Source organism: Equus caballus, chromosome 26 (assembly GCF_041296265.1).
Source record: "Equus caballus isolate H_3958 breed thoroughbred chromosome 26, TB-T2T, whole genome shotgun sequence".
In the NCBI taxonomy this organism is placed as follows: Eukaryota; Metazoa; Chordata; class Mammalia; order Perissodactyla; family Equidae; genus Equus; species Equus caballus.
In genome coordinates, this window is record NC_091709.1 from 44328642 (window position 1) to 44354059 (window position 25418).

At 52.1% G+C, this 25418-nt stretch overlaps 1 protein-coding gene and 1 long non-coding RNA gene across 3 annotated transcripts in view; both read right to left on the reverse strand.

Moving 5' to 3' along the window:
* The window catches only part of RIPK4 (receptor interacting serine/threonine kinase 4), a 30852-nt gene extending 12991 nt beyond the window's left edge, over positions 1 to 17861 (reverse strand). Inside the window, exons 1-2 of one of the 2 annotated variants that reach the window (XM_023630209.2) lie at positions 17579 to 17861; positions 3589 to 3880 (exon numbers count right to left, since the gene is read on the reverse strand). In XM_023630209.2, the coding sequence (XP_023485977.2) occupies positions 3589 to 3880; positions 17579 to 17589 (303 nt within the window). In that variant the 5' untranslated portion in view covers positions 17590 to 17861. Of the gene's footprint in view, positions 1 to 3588; positions 3881 to 13874; positions 14130 to 17578 lie in introns of those variants that run through there. The other variant, XM_023630208.2, reaches the window with a different exon arrangement.
* Positions 17862 to 20719: 2858 nt separating this feature from the next.
* Positions 20720 to 25085, reverse strand: LOC138920957 (uncharacterized). The gene is made up of 3 exons (XR_011433067.1): positions 24906 to 25085; positions 22812 to 22967; positions 20720 to 22450 (listed from the first exon to the last, which is right to left on the reverse strand). It is a non-coding gene; the product is annotated as an uncharacterized lncRNA (long non-coding RNA).
* Between the last annotated feature and the right edge of the window lie 333 nt (positions 25086 to 25418).

Below are 25418 nucleotides of genomic sequence, written 5' to 3' on the forward strand. Positions count from 1 at the left end.
CAAACTCGGAAATCAGAATTCTCTGATGGCTGCCAACTCCCCACCCTGCAGGGTGTCTGTTCCGTTCTCTCTCACCTGTCCTGCCCAGGGCCTGCCTCGTCTGCCCCCTGCTTCCTCGACAGGAGGACACCACACAATCCCTGGGAACAGCAAATGCCCTATAATTTACAAATGCATTTCCCTGTTAGCATCCGCCTCAGTAGTGCCCAGAGCTGAGCACTCACAGGTGCCCCCCAAGATGTGGGCCCTTCACCTTCCAGGTCCAGCTGGATGGGACTAACGAGGGGCATGGTCAGGGCTGTGCTGCCCCGGAGACAACGGCCATTTCAGACCCCAGGAGAACAGGACCCTCAGCATCCCTCTGAACATAGTCTGGTCTGAGCAAACTGGGCCAGAAATAGCCTGAGATTTTAAGTCAAGTTATCTCATTTTCATCTTGAAATGGGTTTACTACCACTACGTGAAAATTAATATTTTAATATTGATATTTAGTATATTTAATATTCATATCAAGCATCAATCGATTATGAAGCATCTTTAGTACACTTGGCAAAGCAGGTGGTTGCTGGGAAATTCTCAGTTCCGATCATTCTATCTAGGGACAGAAAGGGAGTCTTGAGAGGCACAAGGGATGGGGGTGGACTGACAACTGATGATTTCAAGATTTCCGATTACAGTTTTATTGCCTGAAATAACCACTGACTATCTGCCTAGAAATCCAGGAAGATCAACGGGGAGCACCAGCCGACTTGGAGCCTCCGCTGCCCCCCTGCCCCCAAGTCAACTACTTCTGAGAAGGAAAGAAACGTGTTATGCAAATACATTTTCTGTTTGTCTGCAGCCGCGTGAGGCAGTCACCTAGGCACTGCTGGTCCTGGGCCTCCAGGAGCTTGGGAAGCCGGGCGGGTGTCTGCCTCTGCCCGGTCATCACTCTGCTTTCTGTCCTCGGAGACCGGTCCACACAGGCTTTGCCCCCTCCCTTTCTCAGCCTCCCAGGATCCTTCAGAAAGGGCCACTCGGCTCCCTAAGGAGTCTCCCCCATTTACTAAAACTGCCCTGACGGGCCAGGCCTGCCAAGTCAGGTGTTTATAACACAGGAGGAAGAGGAACGCGTTCCAGCTGGGCAGCTCGAGAGCCGATGCAGAAATGACCGACAAGGAATGCAAGCCACCCGTGGGCCAGACAGAGAACAACACTCGTTTTCCTTTTTGTAGTTTTTTGGTGAGGAAGATTGGCCCTGAGCTAACATCTGTGCCAGTCTTCCTCTATTTTGTATGTGGGACGCCGCCACAGCGTGGCTTGATGAGTGGTGTGCAGGTCCGCTCCCCAGCTCCTAACCTGCAAACCCTGTGCCACCAAAGCAGAGCACACGAACTTAACCACTACGCCACTGGGCAGCCCTCAGTACTTGTTCTCCTAGTGAGCAAGTATTAAGTGCCTGCTGTGTACCCAGCCCTGCGGACAACTCCACAATGAAGGTTAACATCCTCAGCATGGAAAAGATGACTACCTACTGGCCACAAAAATACCTACACCAACGGCACCAACCCTCACCCAGCACTTCCCCAGGCCAGGCACTGAGCTAACAAGCACTTTCTCATCACGGGACCCCTTACAATGACAGAGAGGGATTACCAGCAGGGGACACAGTGGGGGAGGGGGCTGTGCTCCGAAGGAGGACACCTAGAAGAAAGATGTCACTGTGATCCTCTCAGGGACCCATCTTCCCCCCCAACCCCAAACATCCCACACGACGCGTTAGCAGAGCAGCAGAGAGAGTGGAAAGGGAATGAACTGAGATAAAAGCCCAGCCAGGCCAATGTCCACCTGTGACTCTGGAGAGACACCTCAAAGGGACATGGCTGCAGACACACCCGTCTGAGGATCTCGTGAGCCTCCCACGGTGGCCTCCCCAAGCACGTTCCAAGCAGCCTCTATGACAACAGCAGTTCAGCATCCTTAAAGACGAGGGTAAGGCCCTCACGCACCCTCCATTCTAATCCGCCTATGCCTCCTGCTTGCCCTCCCCCCACACCCCAGAATTTCCCATGACTTTCGTTGGGCTGGTTCCTACACACAAAGGCTCTTCTCCTGCCCGCGCCCTCACTCCTGAGCAGGAAAGCTTGACACTCTCTGAAGACCCAGTCCCACCCAGTAACATCCCCCCAACCCCAAGGGGCTGCCTGGACACCTACTGCCCGCTACCCACTCTGCCCTCGTGACACCGAGGGCCACATGATATTTGTGAGCATCTCATATACAGCAGCAGGTCAGGGGGCTCTGGAGGCCGCAGACCCGGTTCTAACCTCTGCTCGATGACCTACAACTGGGGGACAGAGGCCCGTGCGTTAACCCCTGTGAGCCGCAGGCCCCCGCCCCAGGGAACCTTGCTTTGCAGACTGGGGCAGCTCCTGAGGTGGGGCCCCTGGCACACAGCAGGGACCTGTCATTATCTCCCGTTTCATGTATATATTCAAGTCTGAGACCAAAGGCTTCACTCTCCACGTGGTGACCACGGGACTGCACACTCCTAGTGACAACTCTGTGATGTTTTCAGGGGTACGGGACAACCAAGCGGAAGGAGGCAGGATGCCCTGGAATCCTGGAACTCCAGCACAGACTTGGGACCACCACAGTGCCGACTCAAACCAAACCTTCAGAGCTTGCCTCCGTTCTCTGGGTTTCCTGCTTCACTCAGCAGGAGAGCACTTCCGTCTTGCGCTAAAATCTTACTACTGAGGGACAACTTGTAACTACTGTCCGACATGAAAATGCACTTCCCCACCCACCCTGGGCTGGCTCAGCGGGCAGCGCTGCACCTGCTGCAAACTCCGGGCTCAGGGAGCGGCCGTGTGCATGTGTGCATGCCAGCAGGCCCCACCCCTCCTGTTACAGGTGAGGAAACTGAGGCCCAGCGAGAGCCAGGGGCAGAGCCAGGCTGAGTTCAGGCCCTGCCTGCTCCTCAGGCCAACAGGGAGGGGTCCTGCAAGCCGTGTGCAGCCCCAAATAGCCCGGTGTCAGAGCAGCAGCCGAGCCCCTGCTGAACCGGGAGGGTTTTGGGCCATCACTCCTGGGTCCTGCATGCACTCACAGGCCCACACGCTCTCCTGAGTGGAAGGGAAAGGGCCGGGGCACCTCATCTCATGGGCCAGCACAGAACCCCGGGCCTCCCGAGCGTGCGAACGTCACGACATGGGAAAAACCCCTGTCGTGTGCCCCCCAGGGTGTGGGCAACAGGACAACCCTGGACACAAAGGCCTCCCAAAGGAGAGACATGTTTAAAGAAATACAACCTAACGACATTAATAATTGCCAAGTGCAGGTGGCCGCCCCTGGGAGTGACCCGTGTTCATAAGGGTCCGTGTTCCAGATGCACATATTGGGGTGTTTATAGCAAGCATGACAAGACTGGGGAGTCCTGTGCTGAGAGAGGCCTTTGCTTCACGTTCTTCTCGCAACAACTTTCCCCTCTTCCACCCTCAAACTGACCTTAAGGTTCGACCCCTCAACACCATGTTTCCCTGCCTTCCGAAAGCACTCCCCACGCCGGCTGCCCGGTGCCCACCCAGGGCACCATCGAGTCCCTACCTTGACATGGTAGTGGGCGTCCAACAGGATGTTCGCGGGCTTGAGGTCCAGGTGGAGCAGAGGCGGGGACATGCAGTGCAGGAAGTTCATGCCCACCGCGGTCTCATGGACGATGCGGAAGCGCAGATCCCACGGCAGCGGCTCAGAGGCCAGCAGCTTCTCCAGGGAGCCCGTCTCCATGTACTCCATGACCAGGCCCACGGGTTCCTGGCAGATGCCGTACACGGGCAGAATGTAGCGAAACTTGGCCATCTCCATCTTCTTGGCTTCCTCCAGAAGTTCCATGCGCTCCCTGGAAAAGTTCGAAGACATGAGGGACACGCAGTGGTCACCTGGCCACCAACGCAGAGCACCGTGGCCAAGGGACAACCAGCTCCACACGGCTGAGAAAATTACTAAAAGGCACCCACATATGTGCAAGTGCACGCACATGCACGCACACATGGAGCTCACTTTAACGTCAATCAAATTCTGGGTCTTCCAAAGTCTTCATTCCCACAGCTATTCAAACACACGTGTGCACGGTGGGGTGATTATAAGAGAGAAGGAAAGAAATTCTAATGATTACCTGAGACCCTCAGGGAGCAATGAGCCAGTGCATGACCCGGGGCCTCAGAATGAGGAAGTCGACGCTGACAAGCCCTTTTCTTGGGTTGAAGGAAGAAAAGTTTAGGTTCAACTAAAAGTTGTAACAAATTATCCATCCAGAGAACCCAGCTCACCTTCTCCATTAAGCCCAACACTCTAGCTGGGCCCCCATTCCTGAATCCAACCTCACACTTAAATTAACGGCACATTAGTCTAAATCTGGGGTCTGCAGACTGCTGTCCAAAGCTACCTTTTTTTTAAACCATTTTTTATTGTAGCAAAATATACATAATATACTATGTCTCATTTTAACCATTCCTAAGGGTCAAAAGCATCATGATCATTCACAATGTTGTGCAACCACCACCACTGTCCACACCCAACACTTTTTCATCATCCCCAACAAAAACTCTGCCCCCCTTCAACAATCACTCCTTCCTCCCAGCCCCTCGTAACCTTTCTTCTGCTTGCAGCCTCTATGAACTTGCCTCAGCATGATGTGTTCAAGATTCATCCATGTTGCAGCCTAATCAAAACTTCATGTCTTTTTATGGCTGCATAATATTTCATTGGATGGATGGGCCACATTTTGTTGATCCATTCGTCTGTTGACGGACACTTGGGTTGTTTCTACCTTTTGGCTATTGTGACTAATGCTGTACATTTGTACACAGAGGTGTATGAATAACTGTTCAGGTCCCTGCTTTCAATTCTCTGGGATAGAAACCTAGGAGCACAATTGCTGGGTCATGTGAGAGTCCCTATTTAACCTTTTGAGAAGCTGTCAAATGCTGTCCACAGCCCACCTCCTTTCTGTAAAGAAACTTCAACTGGAAAACAGTCTCCCCCACCCACGTCCACATGGGCTGTGGCTGCTCTCCCACTCACAGCAGAGACGAGAGCTGCCATGCAGACCCTATGGCCTGCAGAGCCTATTCTTACCCTCTCGCCCTTCACAGAAAGTTTGCCAACCCTGGTCTAAGGTCACTTCCTGTTGCAGCCCATGGATTTACAAAACCAGAATCCCAGTGTCATGGTCTGTGTTAGCATCACGGGTCAAAAGTCCCACGGTGCATCCAGGGAAAAAGGCTGAATCCCAGAAGACAGGGCTCGACCACGTGCAATCTAGGTCAGCAGATCTCAAACACAGGCACAGGAGAAAACACCCCGGAACCAGCTGAAATGCAAATTCCCAGGCCCCGGGGCTTGGCCAGTATCTCAGCCCCTCTGCCTTGCCTGTCCAACCCCTGTAGCTGGGAGCCGAGACCTTTAGGAGCACACACTAAGGGGCTGCACAGTGGTGTCTCAGGGATCCCTGGGTGTAGACCAGTGATCGTCATATACAGGTGACTTTGTCCCCCAGGGACACTGGGCGCTGTCTGGAGACATTTTGGTTGTCACAGCTGGGGGCTGCTCCTGGCATCCAGCAGGTGAGGCCTGGGATGCTGCTCAGTATCCTAAAGGCACAACACAGGCCCCAAGGCAAAGAACCATCCAGCCCAAAATGACAACTGTGCCAAGTCTGAGAACCTCTGGTATAGACTGAGCTAATGCATTTCAGCCAAATTTAAAATAAACTACGACAGTCTAGAATCACCCACTTAAGTACTCCCAGAGTTTACTTTAATTTTAACCTGTTTCTACAATCAACTAATATTCGATAAGGGAGCCAAGAACACCACAAACAGTGCTGGGAAAATGGAGAAACACATGCAGAACGACGAAACTGGATCCCTCTCTCACACCACTCACAGAACCTAACTCAAAATGGATCACAGACTCAAACATAAGCCCTGATACCATAAAACATAGAAGAAAACATAGGGAAGAAGCTCAGTGACATCGTTCTCGGCAAAGATATTTTGGACATGATGCCAAAAGCACAAAAAACAAAAGCAAAATTCAACAAATGGGACAACATCGAACTCAAAAGCTTGTGCACAGCAAAGAAACAATTAACAAAATGAAAAGGCAGACTACGAAACGGGAGAAATGTTTTGCAAATCACGTTATCAGATAAGGGGTTAATATCCAAAAATATATAAAGAACTAACACAATGACAACAAGAACAATCCAATAAAAAATAGGCAGAAGAACTAAATAGGCATTTTTCCAAAGAAGATATCAAACAGCCACCAGGCAGATGAAAAGATGCTCAACATCACTAAACATCAGGGAAATACAAATCAAAACCACAATGAGCTATCACCTCACACCTGTTAGAATGGCCACTGTCAGGAAGACAAGAGATAACCAGTGCTGGTGAGGATGTGTGAAGAGAGAACCCTTATACACTACACGTGGGAATACAAATTGGTGCAAATGTTAGGGAAAACAATATGAGCATCCTCAAAAAATTACAAATAGACCAACTGTACAATCCAGCAATTCCACTTCTGGGAATATACCCAAAGGAAATGAAAAAAGGAATTCAGTGAGATATATACATCCTCATGTTTACCGCAGCATTAACCACAATAGCCAAGATATGGAAACAACCCAAATGCCCATCAACAGATGAATGGATAAAAAAGCCGCGCTGTATCTATAATGGAGTATTATTCAGCCACGAGAAAGGACAAATTGTCATTTGTGACAACATGGATGGACCTTGAGCACATTATGCCAAGTGAAATAACTCAGAGAAAGATAAGTACTGTATGATCTCACTTATATGTGGAGTCTAAAAAAAATCAAACATAGTTAAAAAAAAAAAAAAAAAAAAAACCACCACCACGGTAAAACGGTGGTTACCAGGGGATGCAGGTCAGGGGATATGACTGATGGTGTTTAAGGAGACAAACTTGTAACAAGTACTAAAATGGCCACAGAGATTTAACATACAGCTTATTAAACATAGAAAATAATATAATATGTACTGTGATAAATATCATTACGATGGCAACCATATTACAATATAGAAATGTATCAAAGTAACACGATGTGCACCTTAAGTTTACACAATGTTACTTGTCAAATATATCCAATTAAAAACATTAATTTGCTTCTTCTGGAGATCGGGTTTCTGGTGGGTGCTGAGGAACCTGCTTCCTAATAAGCTCCTACAGGAAAAGTCCTGAACCATATGCCCAGACATGCCCTCGTCAAGCTGGGAACCGCGTAGCTCCACTGTCCGGACACTGCCATGCAGGCAGCAAGCTGGGGTGGCCCCAGGGACTCCCCCAGAATGCAGATTCCAGCACAGGCAGCCTGTTCCCACTGCAGGGGCTCTTCTGGAGCCTGGATGTACCTGCCCACATCCCCCACCCAAACCTGCACCTGCTCCCATTTCCCAGCCTGCTGGAGAGTCCAAAACTGCACCAACAAAACGAGTCTGTTTCTTACTGATTTGATCTCCTCTTCGAGACTACAACATGCTCCCAGCTGCCCTTACGGTTACGGAAACATTTTCCAGGGAGGAAGGCTAGCGGGCAAGGAGGAGCCTCAGATTACACTGTTTACGGCACGCTGCAGCACCTGAGCTCTGCTTGCACTGAGCACAAAGCACTCAGGGTGGGCACCCTCCCCCGACCCCCCGCTGGTCGATGTGGAGAAGCAGGAAGCCGGCAGACACAGAGCACATTTTCCAGAGAGAATCATTAAGACTTGATGACTGATTGGATGTGGAGGAGAGAGAGGCAGCAAGGACGACCCTGGATCTCCACCAGGAGTCATTGGGTGGGGGTCAAGAGCTTGGTTTTGAACAGGCTCAAGGAGCAAAGAATCCCACTGGCCTTAGAAATAAGTGAAACAAGAATCAAGAGCGAATCATGACATGATGATAAAACAAACCTGAGTCTAACATGGCTTGCTTTCTTAGCATCTGGTTAAAGGGCCAATTAATGGAAAGCAAGACGTCCACAAGAGTGCCACGCCAGCCTCTGGCGGTCCCTGGACAGGGCCGAAGAGCTGCTCCCTCCCTCGGATGGAAACTCTGGACTGACAGATTCTGGTACCTCATCCAGGTGGGCCAGCCCCTCCCCACAGCCTCGGCCCGCTTGGCCAGGCCCCGAGACCACATGGAGGCAGACCTCAACCCTGTGCCCAGTCTCCAGGCATCTGGAAGAGGAAAGGGCTGGGTGCCAACGTCAAGCAGCCTTTAAAACGAAGCCGGTCATTTAAGAAGGAGAGAGAAGACGACACCCCTGGGCCATCTTCTTTCTCCTACACTATACTGCTGCATACAACCCCCGCTTCTCACAACAGTCACTCACTCCCCAGCTGTTGCAATTGGGGCTCAGTTCCAGCTGTTGCTTCTGCTTCCTGTTAAGTATCAGTTTTGTGACTTGTCTTTTCCTACTGCTTTTATTTTCTTTTAAAGTGGCCAGCACCCCTCCCCTACCAGTGTATGTCCTTCGAGGGACACTGCGCTCACATGGCACTGGCATGTGTCCTGCTGCAGGATGGAGACCCACTTCCAGTGGGAGACAGTGTGAGGCTCCCCTCCCGGTCCTCAGGTTTTCGGGAACTGACAGTTCAGGTGTTTACAGCCTGGCCGTGCACAAGGCTCATTTTCCCCTGTAAGTAGACATCCTGAGAACGAGCCTTCTACACCAACCCTGACTGATAACAAACACGTATTTTACAATTGCATTAAGTGGAAGCTCTGAGCCACTCTGCAAATAAAGTGTTTCCTTCCATTTGCCCAATGGGCTTCATACATAAACCCAGGGTGACTTCTGACTGCCGAGCTCATTAGCGACTCCAGAGCCATGCTGGCAGATCGCTGGTCTCTCCCCACACCGCATCGAGGTAGGCAAGTTCGCTGCTCTCTCCCCGGCCCCAGGTCCTTCCACAGAACAGACCCCATTTACCTTAGTCAAAAAAACAAAAGGGCCGGCCGGTGCCGGTCTGCTCCGGAAAGCTGATCAAGGCTGGAACGTTCTGAGAGAGCCCAGACCTTCACCGGAACACATGCCAGGCAGGCTTTGCACAACTGATCATTTCGTCGAGGAAAACCAGCTATCCTGGAAAATCAGTCATCGTTTCCAGGAACAAAATTACCTCCTTCATGACAGCTCAATCAGAAATGCCTCAGAGCAGAGAGGACCCCACCCGCCTGTTGCCAGGCCTCCCCAGTGCGAGAAAGTGGGTCCCGGGATCGCCCAGCGGGAAGTTTAAGGGGACAGGAGGTAAGCTGCTTGGCACAGGCCTGGGGAACAAGGTTGGCCAGGGCCCCCTAAATGCCAGTACTGGTTGTGTTCAGAAAGGTGGGCACAAAAAAAAGGTTCATCCTGTTTCGATTTTAGTAATCCCTGAGCTCAAACCCAGCCGCCTCCATCCTCTGGCCCTTCTTCAATTGCTCCTGGACACCCCGCTGGGACGTGCCTCCCCCAAACCCTCCCTGCTGGTTGCCAATGGCTTCGGGCAGCCTGAGCCTTTCCCCTATTGATGTCCCCAGCAGCATTTGCAATTCAATAAGCCTGAACCGGGCCCTCTCCAGGAGCCGAGGAAAAAGACCGAAAAAGACTCCTGGTGCAGAAAGCAACCAGCAACTGTTTTTTAGTCAATGGCGATTATTTTTTTTAAATACACTTTTCCTCGAAGCCGTGTTTCTGGTTCACATTGATGACAACACAAAAGGAACTGTAGATCCATGACTATGATTACCATTATTATTTTAGGACCTGGAGAGATTTTCCAGCAGTGCCAGGGCCCAAGTGCTGGGTGGGGACCCTGGAGCGCACAGTCCTGGTCCTGGTGGCACCATCATCAACTCCCATCCTTTATTGTTAGGAGGGAAGTTCAAGGCCACTCGAATCCACTGACATCAGTCTTCATTAAAACAACCTAAAAATCATGACGGGCTAAAAGCGTCCCTACAATTAGGCATAATTCAGTAGGCCGGCCTCACGGTTCTCTTCGGTCATCATTTCAGAAACGTCTCCTCCGCCCGCTTGGGGAGAGTCATTAATTGTGTTTCCCAGCAGGAATGGAGAAAGCGCCCCCACCTCTGGACCCCCTCTTGGTCCTAGATGGAAAATATCTGGGCATTAACAGGACCAAGTTGGGGTTCCATGTGTTAAAGCTACTGTCTCAAGAGCACTTACATTATTCCACTTTTCGTTCTCATTTAGGGCTGTATCTCCCCCATCCCAGGAGGGCATCGGGGGTAGGGAGAAACATCAGAAATATCACCAGACCGATCATTTCTAAGAGACGCTTTCTGGAGAAGCTCCGGGGTTCTCCCGGCTCAGTCACAAATTCCAAAGACAGTCCGAGCGCTCAGCAAGTCGAGGCTTCCCCTTCTGGAAGCATTTCCCCGGGAAAAAAGGCGAGAACGGGCCCAGGATGCAGTCTAGGAAGGCAGAGAAGCAGTCAACTGCAGGGAGAGGAAAGACTCGGTGCAGAGAGAGCTCGGAAGGCGGGGGACCCAGAGGGAGAGCGGGCCCCCTGTGGGAGAGGCAGAGGGAAGTGGCTTGGCCGTCTGCTAGCGGAGCCTTCGGCAAGGCCTGCCCGGCGCGCGCCAATCCAATGACGTTCCCTGGGAGCCTCCAAGGGGTTCCCACACTGCTATTTTTAAAACTGACAAGAATCGGGCTTGTCCGATCATCAGCTTGTACTTACAAACCCTGGGTTTGCTCAGGCTCGTCCCGACCAGCTGGTGCCCATCTCGCTGGAGCTGCTGGGGCTGCCGCCTGGGCCAGGCCCTCAGCTACGCAGAGCCTCCTCTGAGCCCGAGGGAACGAAGAGATGGGGCCTCTGGGGTCACCTGTTCTTGTCTAAATGGAATGTCCCCACCCCTAGACTCTGCCTTGGCCCCCAAGACCCCCTAATGAGGGCCAGCCAGGGAGCCAGGTCTCCTCAAAGCCAGCAGACATGCCCTTAAGGAGCAGGAAACAGATCAGTGGGGCGTCTCTTGTGGACTCTCCGAAGGTCCCCTTGGAAGCCCCCCTGGCAGGCGTTTCTCTGCTCCTTGGGATCTTTGAGAGGTGTAGGGTGCTGTGCAGCCCCTGAGGTTTCCCACACTGAAGTACATGCTCACATGGTCCCGGGCGGCTGCTGGGGATCACGCCCCGCTGTGGCCAAAGGGTGGCATAAGGCCGAGGGAAGGGCAGGAGCAGGGGACCAGGGGACCCTGGCCTGCCTGGAGGGACAGGCAGCCAATGAAAATCAGCCTGGCCTACACCTGTACCTGCGGTGGGTCCCCAAGTAACACATGGAGGGGGCCACAAATGACTCCATGTGCCCTGGGAAAGGAAAGGCCCAGCCCTCGTGGCACTGGTGAGAGATGTCATCCTTCAAGACAGCCAGGAGGGGCCCACAGCCCCGGGGGGGCTGCCCCCAGGAAAGTCCTATTCCCCACTCCAGGGAACATCTTGCAAACAGCGGGGTGACGATGGGAGGCAGCTCCCTGAAAGCGCACTGAGGCCAAACTGCCAGAATTTGGCAGGATGAGCAGCACAACTCTTCCAAGGTCTGGATGCAACCCTGCAGGATTGCGATGCGACCACTTTCTCTTGCCCTGCGGCGGGAGAGACACAAATTCCTCTCAGGACCTGAAGCTGAATACACTCAATAATTAACCCAGTATTCTTTACAAAGAACCGAGGTTTGACCATCTTCTCAAAAAATCACCCACTGCTGCCAACGCAGAACTCCAGCCCGCCCTACCCGGCCCGGCAAAGTGCAGGAGGTGGATTGCTTCCTGTTGGGTGATGGTGACCGGGACCTAGCCACCCAGGACAAGCCACCACCTGCCTAGTTCGGGCAGGGCAGGAAAAGACTTCCAATTAAAGGACAAAACACTTTTCAACCAGACTATGCAACATCCTAAGTGACGCGCCTCCAATGGAGAAACCCTACCTGCCACTGGGCCACCCAAGAAACAAGGGCCTGGTGGCTGGAAATAACAGATTCTAAAGATGCAGGCTGATGAGTCAGCCTGGGGCCGGGTTTGTTTACTTTGCCCTTCCAATACCAGAAATTGGTGTTAAAACTGCCCCGATGAATAAAACTCGCTTGGACTGGAAGATTCCATCAGACAAATGTCCCGGGGAGTGTAAAAATACCCCTAGGGCAAGGTCTTGCCTTTCAGGATCTAACCACTGGCTGGTATTCAAAGTGGTTTGGATTCCATCAAAACAACCACAGTGCCCCTCCCGGCGTGAGATGTTCCCAGGATACGTGGCACAGCGAGGGGAGGAAGGGTTTGCACAGCTTCACAAGCATCTCACCTTTGAGTTACTTATATTTTTATGACACTTGTCACCACTCTGATTAAGTTTCCAAGGAACACAGGGGTTGAGGCTTGTAACAAAAACTGCAATAGCTCTACCGTGTAAGCGCCTAGGCCAGGACACAAACGCAAAGGCAGAGAGTGCGGGGGCCTCTTCTCCCCAGGGCCTGTTCAGTGTTGCTGGCCGTGGCAGCACACACTGCCATCCTTCTGTATACCTCAGTCCTGGGGACGCACACAGCCACCCCGGAGATGGGAATCCCCACCATGCTCCAGGGGAAAAGCTGGGTTTTGGAGGCCCCATCACTTAACAAGCTGCGGATCAGAAATCGGGTCTCTGAGACAGCAAAGGCTATGTGGAGTTTAAAAGGAGCTGCTGCTCTGAGTCTGTGAGCTTCCAGGCCTGGCTGTATCAGAGGGATTTCCATACTGAACGCAAACACAACCTAACTTCTAAGCAGAATACAAAATCACCATACAAGTAATTTAAATGTGCTCCACTGAAACTCACACGTAAATTATTATTATTAAAACACAACCACATACGGCGAAATGCAAAAAAGGGAGCTGCTTCTGGACACCATCCTTCCAGCCGCTACCCCTAAATCACGCACAGACCATAATCGACCGAGGGAATTTAACTGGAGCGGCTCTGCGTCCTTTCCAATTGTCTTTATTAACTTGAGCACCCCCGTTAGGAAGGGATAGGCAGGTTGCGTCCAGGCTTTCGGACGGGGAAACTGGGGGTCAGGAGGGCGCCATGGCACGGCCACAAAGCGGGTTAACGCAAGGCCCCTCCCCAGAGGCTCGCCCTCGAAATTAAGCCAGCTAAAACGAGGGCGTGAGGCGAGGAAGCACTGGGCGGAACGAGCCCCCCGGGCCACCTCCCCGACCCCACGGCCAGGCCCACGCCCCGGAGAGCCGACGCGCAAGTGCCCGGGCGCCGAGGGAGCCTGGGCCAAGCAAGCCAGCGCTTCCGACCGAAATAATTACCGTCTTACACCAATTTGTGTTTCAACGCAAATTACTAAGTAAGTCGAACGGAGTTTCACTCACTCACAAAGCCCAGATCCCCACACGGCAATTTCTCTAAGCCGGGCGCAGACCGCAGCGCCCAGGTGGGTCCCGGGCGGGCCGGACGCGCCTCTGGCGGCCGCGGGGTCCAAGGGGCAAGACGAACTCGCGACCCTGAAAATCTGGGGCCTCACGGGAAGCCAGGTGGCCCCACCAGGCACCCTACAGCGTCTCGGCCAAACGCGAGCCCCCGAGGTGCCCCCCAGGAGCAAGAGCCCGGGGACCGGAGCTCACCAAACCAGTCCCCGCGTCCCTGCGGCCGCGCCACCCGCGCTGACTCCGCCTGGGGCTCACGGCCGCGCCCGGCGCTCGGTTTGCCTCGGAGACCACTCAGGAGGAGAGAAGGAGAGCCCCGGAATCCAAGCCCCCCGACCCCGGCCCGCCGCCGCTAGGCCCTCCCGGCCGGCCGCCCAGCGCCGCGGCGCCCCCGCCCGGGCCGCTGACCTGTCGTCGACGTGCAGGCTGGGCGAGCACTTGATGGCGAGCCACGTCTTCCAGTGGACGTGGCGCACCTTGTACACCTGCCCGAAGCCCCCCGAGCCGACCTTCTCCCAGCCCGCGAACTCGCCCGCGTCGAAGGTGCGCAGCAGCCCGAGGGCCCACGGGCTCCCGCTCTCCCCCTCCATCGCGCGCGTCTCGCAGCCGCCGGCCCGCCGCGGCCGCCCAGGTGCCCAGGTGCGCGCCCCGCCCGCCGACCTCACTTCCGCCGCGCGCCCCGCCCTCCGCCGGGCCCGCCCCCGGGGGCTGGGTCCCCTCCCGCCGACCCACGGACGCCTGGGGTCTCCGCGCTCGCCCCGGGGGCGCAGAGCGTGCTCAGGGCCGGGCGGCGCGCGCACCTGCGGGCCTGCGTGTATTCGTGTGTGCGTGTGTATATGAGTGGGTGTGCGTGTGTAGGCCATTGTAGTCGCAAGCAGTTGTAATAATTCCTTCTGCCCACTTTTCCCCAGTGCTATCACTTTGCAAAAAAAAAAAGTATACTCTCACAACCAGAATACTGACTTTTATACAATCCACCGATCTTATTCAGACTTCCCCCGTTTCATTTGTCCTCGTTTGCGTGTGAGAATTAAGTTCTATCCAATATTAATCGCCTGCGTAGGCGCGTGTATCCACCACCACAGTCCAGATAGAAAACATTCCTTCACACAAGGACCCCTCCCTGTAGCCCTTTTATAACCGAACCCACGAGCCCTCACCATCACTAATCTTTCCTTTATTTCTGAAATTCTATTTCAAAATATATTTGTACGCAGGAATCATACAGTATGAGATTAGGGGGAACTGGCTTTTTTCACTCAGCATAATTTCCTGGCGATTCATGTCTTGCTTTTTTACACCCAAGTTTCCACTCGGGAAGTAACTTTTTTTCATCATCCCAACAGCAAATCTAAAGTCCCCGTTACAAAGACAGCCAGGGGTTCCCCCAAGGCTTTGCTAGAAGACAACTTTTTACATGCACAACAGATTGCTTAAAAAAGGAAAGATATTTTTCCACCTTTGGGAGAAAAAAAATTCCCAGAGTGAATGTACTGAGCTCTTGGAAAGATATCTGGGTCAGAGGTCGAGAAGAGTAATCACAAACTTCCACGCCCCCAAACAACTCATTCCTGTAGGTCTGTAGGTGAGGGAAGGGTTATTTTTGGACAGATGAGATGAATAGTGGGGGCAGGATGGGGAAGACAAAGGAGGGAGCATTTTAAGGACATTAACTGTGTTTTTGTGTTAGTCACCTGAATAGAGAGGCTGATGTTAGCTGGCCTATGGAAGACTGTGACAGCTGCTACACAGCTTCCCTTCCACGGGGCACATGATAATCTTATTTTACAGCCAGTAATTGAGCCCCATTTCTGCTTTGTAAACAGCCCACTGCCTCCCGTCCCCCCCCCCGGGGCTTCTCTTTGGAGAGGGTTCACAGGTGGGAACATGACCGTGCTTGCTCCGGGCCCTCTTAAGAAGGGCAAGCAGCCACATCCTTTCCCACATCATCCTGAAATCAAAATTAATCTCCTTGAGCCCAGAATGGCAAGTGGTTATTTCAAGCTTGTCGGTGGCAAAGGTAACTAACATTTAAGCTAACATTTAAAAAAAATAATTGGGATTTTGAATCTATAAAGATAACTTGAAAGTAAACATAGTCATTATTTTAGTGGGAAAAAAATGAATTGACTAGAATGAGAGTCATTGGCACTGTTTCCGGGGTTCTGCTGGAGGGACCTCTCTTAGACTCCGTGAAGATTTCTCGTCTCACCTGCGTGCAGTTCAGCAGCCCAGGTGACTAACAGTCCACCCAGGTCCAGTAATAAAACACACCAATTTCATTTATTTAATCATCTGCTTGCTTCACTCGACAAATATTTATGAAGTGTCTGCTGCAGGCTGGGGGCTGGGCTCCTAGGCCAAGGGACCAGAGCTCACGAAGCCTGTTACAGCCAGTCCCCAGCAGCAAGTGGAGGGGGTGCAGAGATGGCAGGGGATGCTGGGTGGCCTGGCCGGGCTCCTCCTCAGACTTGTCTGTGTTCCTTACGCGGGCACTCCGCCCACTCTGAGGGGCTCCATCCTTGAATCTGTAAAAGGCAAACCAACTTCCTTGTAGGAACTGTGAAGACCCAGAGGTTCTAGACCCTCCGGGATTACGAGAGAGCAATCGTTATTTGTGTTCATGGCTATCGATCTTTGCCAGTTAAGGTTGGCATTTCCAAGTATAAAAGTAACTTCTAGTATCCATTTTTTTAATGATTATTTTAGCGTTGTTTATTTTATGACGGAGGAGATAAACCTTTGTGGTTACTCCTTGGCCATCCAAGAAACCCCAAAGATAGTTTAAATGTTCAAGACATCTTACTCTTTTCGACAGAGAAAATTTGGTCTGACATTAAGATAGGAGACTAACGAGTCTAAAGGGAAGAAAATATTTGCAGTCTTATTTTGTGAAAATATTTAACAGAAATACAATAGCAAGTAACAGTGACAAACTAGCAGCACAGATTTAAAATGAACACCGGAGCAAATTGTTTTGTTAAAATGATTTAAATCATTTAAAAGGCACAAAATGTAAAGATCCATCTTTTTTGAACTGTAGGTAATTTATCACTTGTAAACTTTGAAAAAAATAAATCCTAACACACCATTTTACGTATGAGCGTGTCTCTGCTCCGTGAGCATTTGCAAATTGATATTTAATGCTTTCAATGTTAGTTTTAAAATACAACAAATCTATATAATAAAATTAAAAATAACCAAAAATACAAAAATCAGAATATTAAATAAGACGAAATGTATATTAAATTGACTTTTTCATCTTAATGAACTGTGGCAATTTTCTTACTATACAGAGAAACTTTATCCATAATTTTTTAAGCATCCATATTCTCTGAAATGATTGAACCCACTAACCATGTCAATAACTTATGTCAATGAAAGCTTTTAACCGAAGCATAAAGTTTCTCTTTAAATACATTTTACCTAACTATTAAAGTGGACCGATTTAAAGAAAAATATTAGGGCAAGTTTTGCATCTGCGACTTGGGAGGTGACCTTCGAAAGGATTAATGCGACCATGTCTGGAACGTGCCAGGGTGGACCACGCGCGCGAGGAAAGCGGTCCGCCCAAATCGTGGGCGCGCGGCTGGGGCAGCGCCAGGCCAACGCGGGGCTCCGGGTAGGGGATGTGGGGGAGGTGAGCCCGGAGGGCGGGAAGCTCAGAGACGTGACGCCTGACTCCGCCCGCGAGCGCGCGTGATGGGGGGAGGGACCGCGGGGAGGGAAGGGCGAGCCCCGGGGGCTTCTGCTGGCCTCCGGCGTAAGATTTCCCAAGTCCGCTTCCTCCTGCACCGGGCCCTCGGACGGCGCATCTCAACAGGCCGCACCTCTGCTTCAGGTCCTCCGGACATTCCTGGCCCCCAGGGGATGTCCCCTTCTCCACGTGTCCATTTAGCACCGCTCGCTGACCCTGCACGCCTTTGAGTCTCACCGTGGGGACAGCCCGACCCTGCAGGCCCGGGAGAAAGCGGGTGCGAGGACCGTGGGTGCGTTTGCGGGTCCCAGAAATGGGGGCGATAGGGGTCCCTGCCTCAGGATGGCCGTGGGGCTCCAAGGAAACAGCGCGCCTGGCAGGTACCAGGTGATGGATAAACAGCGCTGGTTGTTACCTCTGGGGCATGCGTCTGCTCTGCGAAGTTTAAACTCATCTTTGTCCTCCGCAGGGTCCCCGAGCGGCGCGCCGCCCTGACACAGCCCTCCCAGGCGAGTGGCTCACTTAGGTCCTGGGGCCAACCTGGGACTGGCCGAGCTCTCCGGGGCCCAGAATGAAGCCAGCGCCCCCAAGGTCCTCCCGCTTGACCGGCCCACAGGAAGGGGCAGTGGAGCCCCGGCCGCAGATGGCGCCCTCCGCTTCCGTCCCCTCCCCGCCCCTCCCGGTGACTCCTCCAGCCCAGCCTCTTTCTGCTCGCAGGCTCCTCCCCAGGAAGGAGCCCTTGCTCTCCCACTGCAGCTCCTGCAGCAGCTTGCAGACCATTTTTTGAGAATTCCCTGCAAAGTTGAATGCTATTTGCTAAAAGAACATAACTTGTTCACTGCTGCGATTCTGCCTGCATTTACTCTGGAAAAGTGATTTGGGAGGAAGATTCTGTGGCAAGCATTTCCAGCGCCGTCCCTGGGGGTGGGGGGAGAAAGGAGGTGGAGGGACCAGCTCCTGACTTCTAGCTTTTCTCAAGCAAATATTTTCTTTTACACAAACCTCCCTTTTCAGAGATGCCACCTCCTTTGACTCGAGTGGTCCCACTTCTGTCCTCCCAGGTGGGTCTTGCTGTAAGATCCTTCATCACCTGCCAGCGGCGTGGGGTGTTATGCAAGAGCCGGCATTAGGCAGACGCTTGTTGAATTACACTTCCACCGTGGCCTGTCATCTCCTCTGCACTCTCATCCTCCACTCCCTGGTCTTCAAGTGTTGGACTCCTCAAGCCCCGGTCCAGGCTCTCTTCTCCCCAACTGCAGCCTCTCCTCTTTATCCCTAGTGATCTCGTCCGAGCCCACTGCCTCAGTTTCCATCTATTCAGCAAAGACTCCTACGTTTATATCTCTAGCCCAGACTTCTCCTCGGAGCGCCAGACCCCAAAATTCAACATGGCGCCCACACTAGGATGTCCCTAAGACGCCTCAAGATGTTTTAGATGAGCCTATGATTTTTGCCCCCAAATTGGTTCTTTCCAGAGTCCCCCATCTCTGTGAATAAACTGCCTTCTGTTCTGAAGGTCAGGAACCAAGAGGCGTCTGCTGTACCTCATGCCCCCTCCATCCCACGAGATCCAGTCCACTGCCAGCAGCCCCACCCTGGACCTGCCTTGGCCCACTCTCCAGAGGGCCCCTGTCTGGCCTTCGGTGGGCCTGCCTGTCTACACAGGGCCAGGAGGTGCCCACCGTCCTAGATCAGGCTCTGGGTACCTGTGACCCCGGAATTCCCAGCCCAATGTCCCCAGCTCATCCTCCAACCCCTGCACAGGTCCCTCCTCCAGGGGGTGACCCCACTGCTAGTATGAGCACCCTAAGGCCCAAGGCTAGCTGGAGGAAGCTGTTTGCAGGGGATATGGGTGGAGCTGGGGCACGGAGCTGGCATGTCCCCCAGTGGGCACACGAGGCCTCTCTCCGTGTGCACAAAGCTGGAGGTGGAGAGCAAGCGCTAGAGTCTGAGGGCTCTGGCTTGGGACCTGGCCCTCCACGCTGCTGTGAGGGTGTATTTGTCAAAATGGGAGGATGAATGCATTTTATTTAACATTTTGTCCGCTTGATTTATAATCTTCAACAAGTTAGATGCCTGGCATGTAGGTCTCAATTTACACCCTTCCCTGGGGGGAAATGTCAGCAGTCTGAACACCAAGACACTCGCTCCACCCTCCTGAGAATCTCTTGGCGGAACTCCGTCTCCCGTGCCAGCCCTGGGCCTAACTCACGGACAGTTCTGGGCTGGGTCATTACAGCCCCGCTCCAGCCTGTTCCTCATGCTGCAGGGGTGATGTTTGGAAAAGGCACACACACACACCCTCCCCTTCTCATTGTTTTAGGATGGAAATAGGCCTGCCTCTCTAGCCTCATCCTCTAGTCTCCACTGCTCTGGGTCCTCCAACCACCCCACCCCCACCCGGCTTCTCCCAGGTCCTTCCTCTGGGTTCCACAGGGCCTTTGCACAAGCCATCCTGTCCATCTGGAAAGTTCAGCTGATGCCTGGTTAACTCCCACTCAGCATATCGTGTCTTCTCCCGAGTCCTAGACTGGCTCAGATTCCTCTGTTTCAAGCTCGAGGGCATGTGGCCAGGTGTATCATCATGTTTACTGGGGCCTGCTGATTAATACCTGGCTCCTCCCCTCTGGGCCCCGTGAGAGCAGGGTTTCCTCTGCCCCTCCGCTGGCAGAGGCGGTGGTATGACCCTGCCCCACTCGCCCGTCCAGGTTCATGCTGACTATCACCCCCTCTCTGTTAGCAACACACTGGCCTTTTATTCTTCCACAACCTGAGCGCCTTCCTTCCTTCCTCAGACCCTCTGCAGTCCGGTTCCTCATCCTGGGATGTTCTGGCACTGATGCTCCATCAGCCTCACCTGCCTTCACCTCCTCCTGTTCAATGTCACCGCCTCACCGACATCTTCCCAGGTGACCCGTCTAAAACAGCACCGATCCCCTCCACCTGGACGCTACCCTGCCCTGGAGCCCCGCGGGAGGCTGGTGCTCGGTTACCTCTCTGCTGACACTCACCCTAAGACGCCTGGTGGTTCAGGTACTCGGCCCTCCAGAGCACTCCTGGGGTGCCTAGCGGTCCAGCAAGTGCTCCCTGAGTCAGAGGTTCCCGAACGTCCTCTGCACACAGCACCCTTAGCATCTCAGTGATGTTTCTGCAGCTTCCCTGGGCCCAGAGAAATGCCGGCAGTTTCGTTTACTTAGTTAGGATTGAACAACTTAAAAAGTATTTCTGGGAGACAGCCTGGCAATTCCTCAAAACGTTGAGCATAGAATTGCTGTATGATCTAGCAATTTCACTCCTGGGTATATCCCCCAAAGAGCTGAAAACAGGAATTCAAGCAAAAACTTATACATAAACGTTCACAGCAGCATTGTTCGCAATAGCAAAAGGCTGAAACAGCCCAAGCGACCATTGATGGACAACTGGGTAAGCAGAAGGTAGGCTGTCCACACGGGGGAATATTATTCAGCCATAAAAAGGAATGGAGTGCTGACTCATGCTACAACGTGGAGGACACCAGAAGACGCTATGCCAAGTGAAAGAAGCCAGACACAAGATGCCAGTTATTATAGGAGTTCATTTATATGGAATTTCCAGAATAGGCAAAACCACAGAGACAGAAAGCAGATGAGTGATTGCCAAGGGCTGGGGGGGAGGGGAGAATATGGAGCAGCTTCTTAATGGGTGTGGGGTTTCGTTTTGGGGTGATGACGATGTTTTGGAACTAGACAGTCATTGTGGTTGAACACCACTGTGAATGTACTAAATGCCACTGAACTGTACACTTAAAAATGGTCAAGATGATCAATTTTATATTACGCATATTTTACCCCGATAAAAAAGGTTAACTTTATGTGATGTGAATTTCACTTCAATTTTTTTAAAATTTATATTCTAACAACTTAATAGCATTTTTTAAAGAAACGATCCACACAAATTGAAGAAAAAAATTTCTTTCATTCTTAAGTAAGCACAGTTATGCCTTAAGTAAGCATAGTTGTGCCTGTTGGGCACTGCACAACTCCTCAAACCTGGGAATCATTGGCCCCTGCTCCCCTTGTTTCTTGTCCCACACTGATTTTCACACAGTAATTGCTTTTGATGACAGCAGCCGCCAAAAGCCCAGCTTTGCCAAGATATGACATCATCGAAAGGAATGTAGCACAATCTAATGTTGAAAGGGTGAATTACATGGAGTTAGTTCACATGGTTTCTGATAGATTTTGCTGGTTCTCTCCCAAATTTAAAACATCCGGCTGCACCCCTGTGAGTTCTCGGCGCTGCTCCGGGGCACCACGGCACAGCCTGGGGCCCCGGGTCATAAGTATATGCTAAGTTAAGTTGACTGTAAAGTTAACACTTAAATGCGTCTTAAGATGTCCATCCTTTGTTTCTTCTTCCTCTCTCTTTTTATTTGTAATTAACTTTTCCTTCCAAACCTCTGGCCTATTTCTTCCAAAAAAGTGCCCACTTCTGGAAGAAATATTGTACACCCTGGAGGATTTCTTTGCACTCACACCCACTCCTGCTAGAGGTGGCAGGAGTTTGACACGTGCCGGCTGGTTCGCATCACCAGACGCATCAAGAAATGCAATGAGCCTGGAATTTTAAAATCGTGACACCAGCAAAAGGCAACTTTGTCCTGTTGCTCTGAAGTCAGAAGAAAGAGGCGACAGACCAATTATGGTCTGTCCAAAGGGACCAACTATGGGTCCCGTCCTTGAAAATGTTACAGAGCTTGATGGGAAGTGTAGGCGCCTTAAAACCTCTGTCTAGTACTGTACCAACTTCATGCCAATGCGTGTTGATGACGAAACCAACTGAGGAAGTGTGAAGCTCTAAAACCTTGAAAACCAGCTTTCCTTCTTTTGAGAGCAAGATAGAAAGAAGAACAGGACCTATTTTCTGGACCTGCGATGTCAGTGTCACTGACCAGGGTCCAGGGGCCCCTGTTTGTTTATGTAAAAGGAATTTGAAGTTAGGAACAGTTAGTGAAAACAGTGAGTGGTGAGCACCTTAGAGCTTTAGAATAACCTGGGGCAGGGGGGTGAGTTAGGGGCCTCTGATCCTGAAAAACCATTTTATTTTCCACGGTGGGCGTGGGCCTGGAGCCCGCAGCTGAAGATGAAGTTGGAATGACCAGCATCAGATCTCGCACCGTTAATGGCGGTCTTAGTGACAAAGCAGGCTCTGGACCCATCTTGTCTACGGCTGGGGACGAGGCCCAGAGAGGTCCAGAAACAGCCAAGCCGTCCCTTCCGGAACCTGGATGCCTATTTCGGGAAGTTTCCTGAAAGCAGGTCAGCAGAGCCCAGGGACAGAGCGGTTCAGGGAGCAGAAAGTGACCGGCAGCCCCTGGTGTATTTTTACGAGACGTGGGGGAAGATCTGACCAGTTAACTTGCCCACTGGGGACAGCTCGTTGGCCTCCCTTGTCTGGAGCTCACAGCTGGCACAGACGGCATGCCCCCCGCCCTGCGAGCTCTGGATGACAAACCAGGCAGAACCACAGGAAAGGGCCCAGCTGGCAGGGCTTGCGCTTGGGACCCAAGCCTGTCCTCGGGGATGGGGCCCCTGGGGGGTGGGGCCAGGGCCAGTGAACAGGGCACAGACGTTGGGCAATGCTTGCTGCAGCCGGCCCCACAGACTCACCCAGGGAGAGAGGGCTGCCAAAATGGTCAAAATGTTCCACCACCTCCTCAAGGGAAGCGTTTGATGTTTTGTCAGCATCGTCTTAAAGCCCTTGAGTTGACTGCGGCGTCTTCACAGCTGTTTCAAGAGTCTTGGCAGTTCAAATGGCAGACAATTCTGCAAGGATCAGAGGACAGAGGTGAGGAAAGCGGCCGCATCAAGTGGATGGTGGAAACCCTGGGACTCCTCGCCTCCCCCGGGAGTGGCTGGGGGCGGGGAACTTGGGGGCTGTGCACCCGCAGGACCTGGTGAGACTCACTGTTACGGGCTGAATTGGGCACCCCTCCCCAAAAGATACGTTGCAGTCCTAACTCCCAGTATCTGTGAACGCAACCTTATTTGGAAATAGGTCTGTGCAGATGATGGAGTTAAGATGAGGTCATGAGGATGGGCTCTAATCCAATGTGACTGTGTCCTTAGAAAGAGGGAAAAATTGGACAGACACGTATGTGCAGAGGGAGACGATGTGAAGACACGTCTTGTACACGACACGATGTGCACAGGGAGAAGACGGCCATGTGGCCGGAGTGATGCATCTATGAAGCATGGAGCACGGTGGATGGCTGGCAAACACCAGGAGCTGGAAGAGGCAGGGAGGACCCTCCAGAGCTGGGAAAGGATGAATTCCTGTGGTTTGAAGCCGCCCAGTTAGTAGGATGTTGATATGGCAGCTCCAGGAAACTAATATACCCACTTAGATCAATATCTTTGTCACATTTACAGGGATCCTTATTTTGTCCCAAAACAAGAGACACTGAATTTCTCGGTGTCCACTCTGGGCCTATGACTGTAGCTGGTTAATAAGCTCATCTGGGGGAGGAGGGTCTATGATAATTAATTTTATGTGACAACTTGGCTGGGCCACATGGTGCCCAGATATTTGGTTAAACTTTCAGAGCGTTCTGTGAGGGTTTGTTGTTGTTTTTTGGGGTTTTTTTTTTTTGCTGAGGAAGATTAGCCCTGAGCTAATATCTGTTGCCAATCTTCCTCTTTCTTGCTAAGGAAGATTTTCCCTGAGCTAACATCCGCTGCCAATCTTCCTTTTTTTGTATGTGAGCTTCCACCACAGCATGGCCACTGACAGACAAATGGTGTTGGTCCACTCGTGGGAACCGAACCTGGACATCCGAAGCAGAGCACACCAAACTTAACCACTAGGCCACCAGGACTGGCTCCATGAGGGTGTTTTTAGACGAGATTAACATTCAAATCAGTAGACTGAGTAAAGCAGATTACTCTCCCTAATGTGGGTGAGCCTTGTCCAATCAGTTGAAGGCATAAAAAGAAGTAAGAGAGAACTCCTGCCTGATGGCCTTTGAACTGAAACATGGGCTTTTTGTGGGTCTTGAGCCTCCCATTCTGCAGACTGGAACTAGACCATTGGCCCTCCTGGGTCTTCAGCTTGTCAGTTCACCCTGCACGTCTTGGGACTTGTCAGACTCCAAAATCGTGTGAGCTAATTCCTTATAATAAATCTATTTTTCTATCTTCTATCTGTCTACCCATCTGTCTATCTACCTGTCTGTCTATATCATCTACCTATCATCTGTCTGTATCTATGTCTGTCTATATATTATCTGTCTGTCTATCATCTATCTATCTATCTATCTGTCTATCTGTCTATCTATCTAATTTCCTCTTGGTTCTGTTTCTCTGGAGAACCCTCACTAATACCGGGCCTTAAAGCTTTCCTGTTTCCTTTTAACCCTATTTTCTAAAGCCAGGCAGTCTTTTTCTTGGCAAAACTGGTTGACTCACACCTTTGCAGGCTGTTTCATTTTTTAAAAGAGTTATTTCTAAGCCACAACCATGAAGCCTGATGCTGCTGTTTGAGGTCAGTAAAAAGAATTGTCATGGCGAGAGCCCTCACCTGTCCGGACAGGTCCTCCCACAAAAAGGAGCAGAGAAATGAGGTGCTCTTTCTGGAGCTGAACCGGCTGTATTAAAATGATCTCAAAACGGGGCGTCCGCAGGTTGGCTGCCCCCCTCCCCCGCCCCGTTCTGATCCGGCCTTCCTCTTGCTGCCTCCTCCCTCTCTCCCAGAGGGAGTCCTACCTGCCCAGGGGCTGTCTGCGAGCCCCATATGCATGTCGCTCTGCCAGCGGGGTCTCTCCCATCGCTGCTCTGGATCAGACCTCGCCAGCCAAGACGCTTCTCCACAAGGCGTCTATTTGGAAAGGAATCTCCCCGGTACTACTTCTCACACTCACCCGGTGGCTCTGCCAAATTCTCAAGGGAGCCTTTCCACGAGGGGACCCTCTGCCACCTGCGGGCCGAGCGTGGGAACTGCAGCCGTGGCTGCTGGGAAGTCGAGAGCACCCAGGGATGAGCCTACCAGACCCCCACCCTGAAGGTCACTCATCCACTTAACATATGTTTCTGGTGCACCTGCCTTGCGCCAGGCGCTGCTGTGGGCACAGGTGGCCATGGCCGGCTCTGCCCCCTGCGTCCCTCAGTGAAATCCCAGGGACCCAGCCTGATGGAAGCAAGCAGCACTGCTCAGCAGCCTGGGCCACCCCTCCACCTCCCCCAGCAGGTGACCTGGGCCCTCTTGCCTCAGTTTCTCCC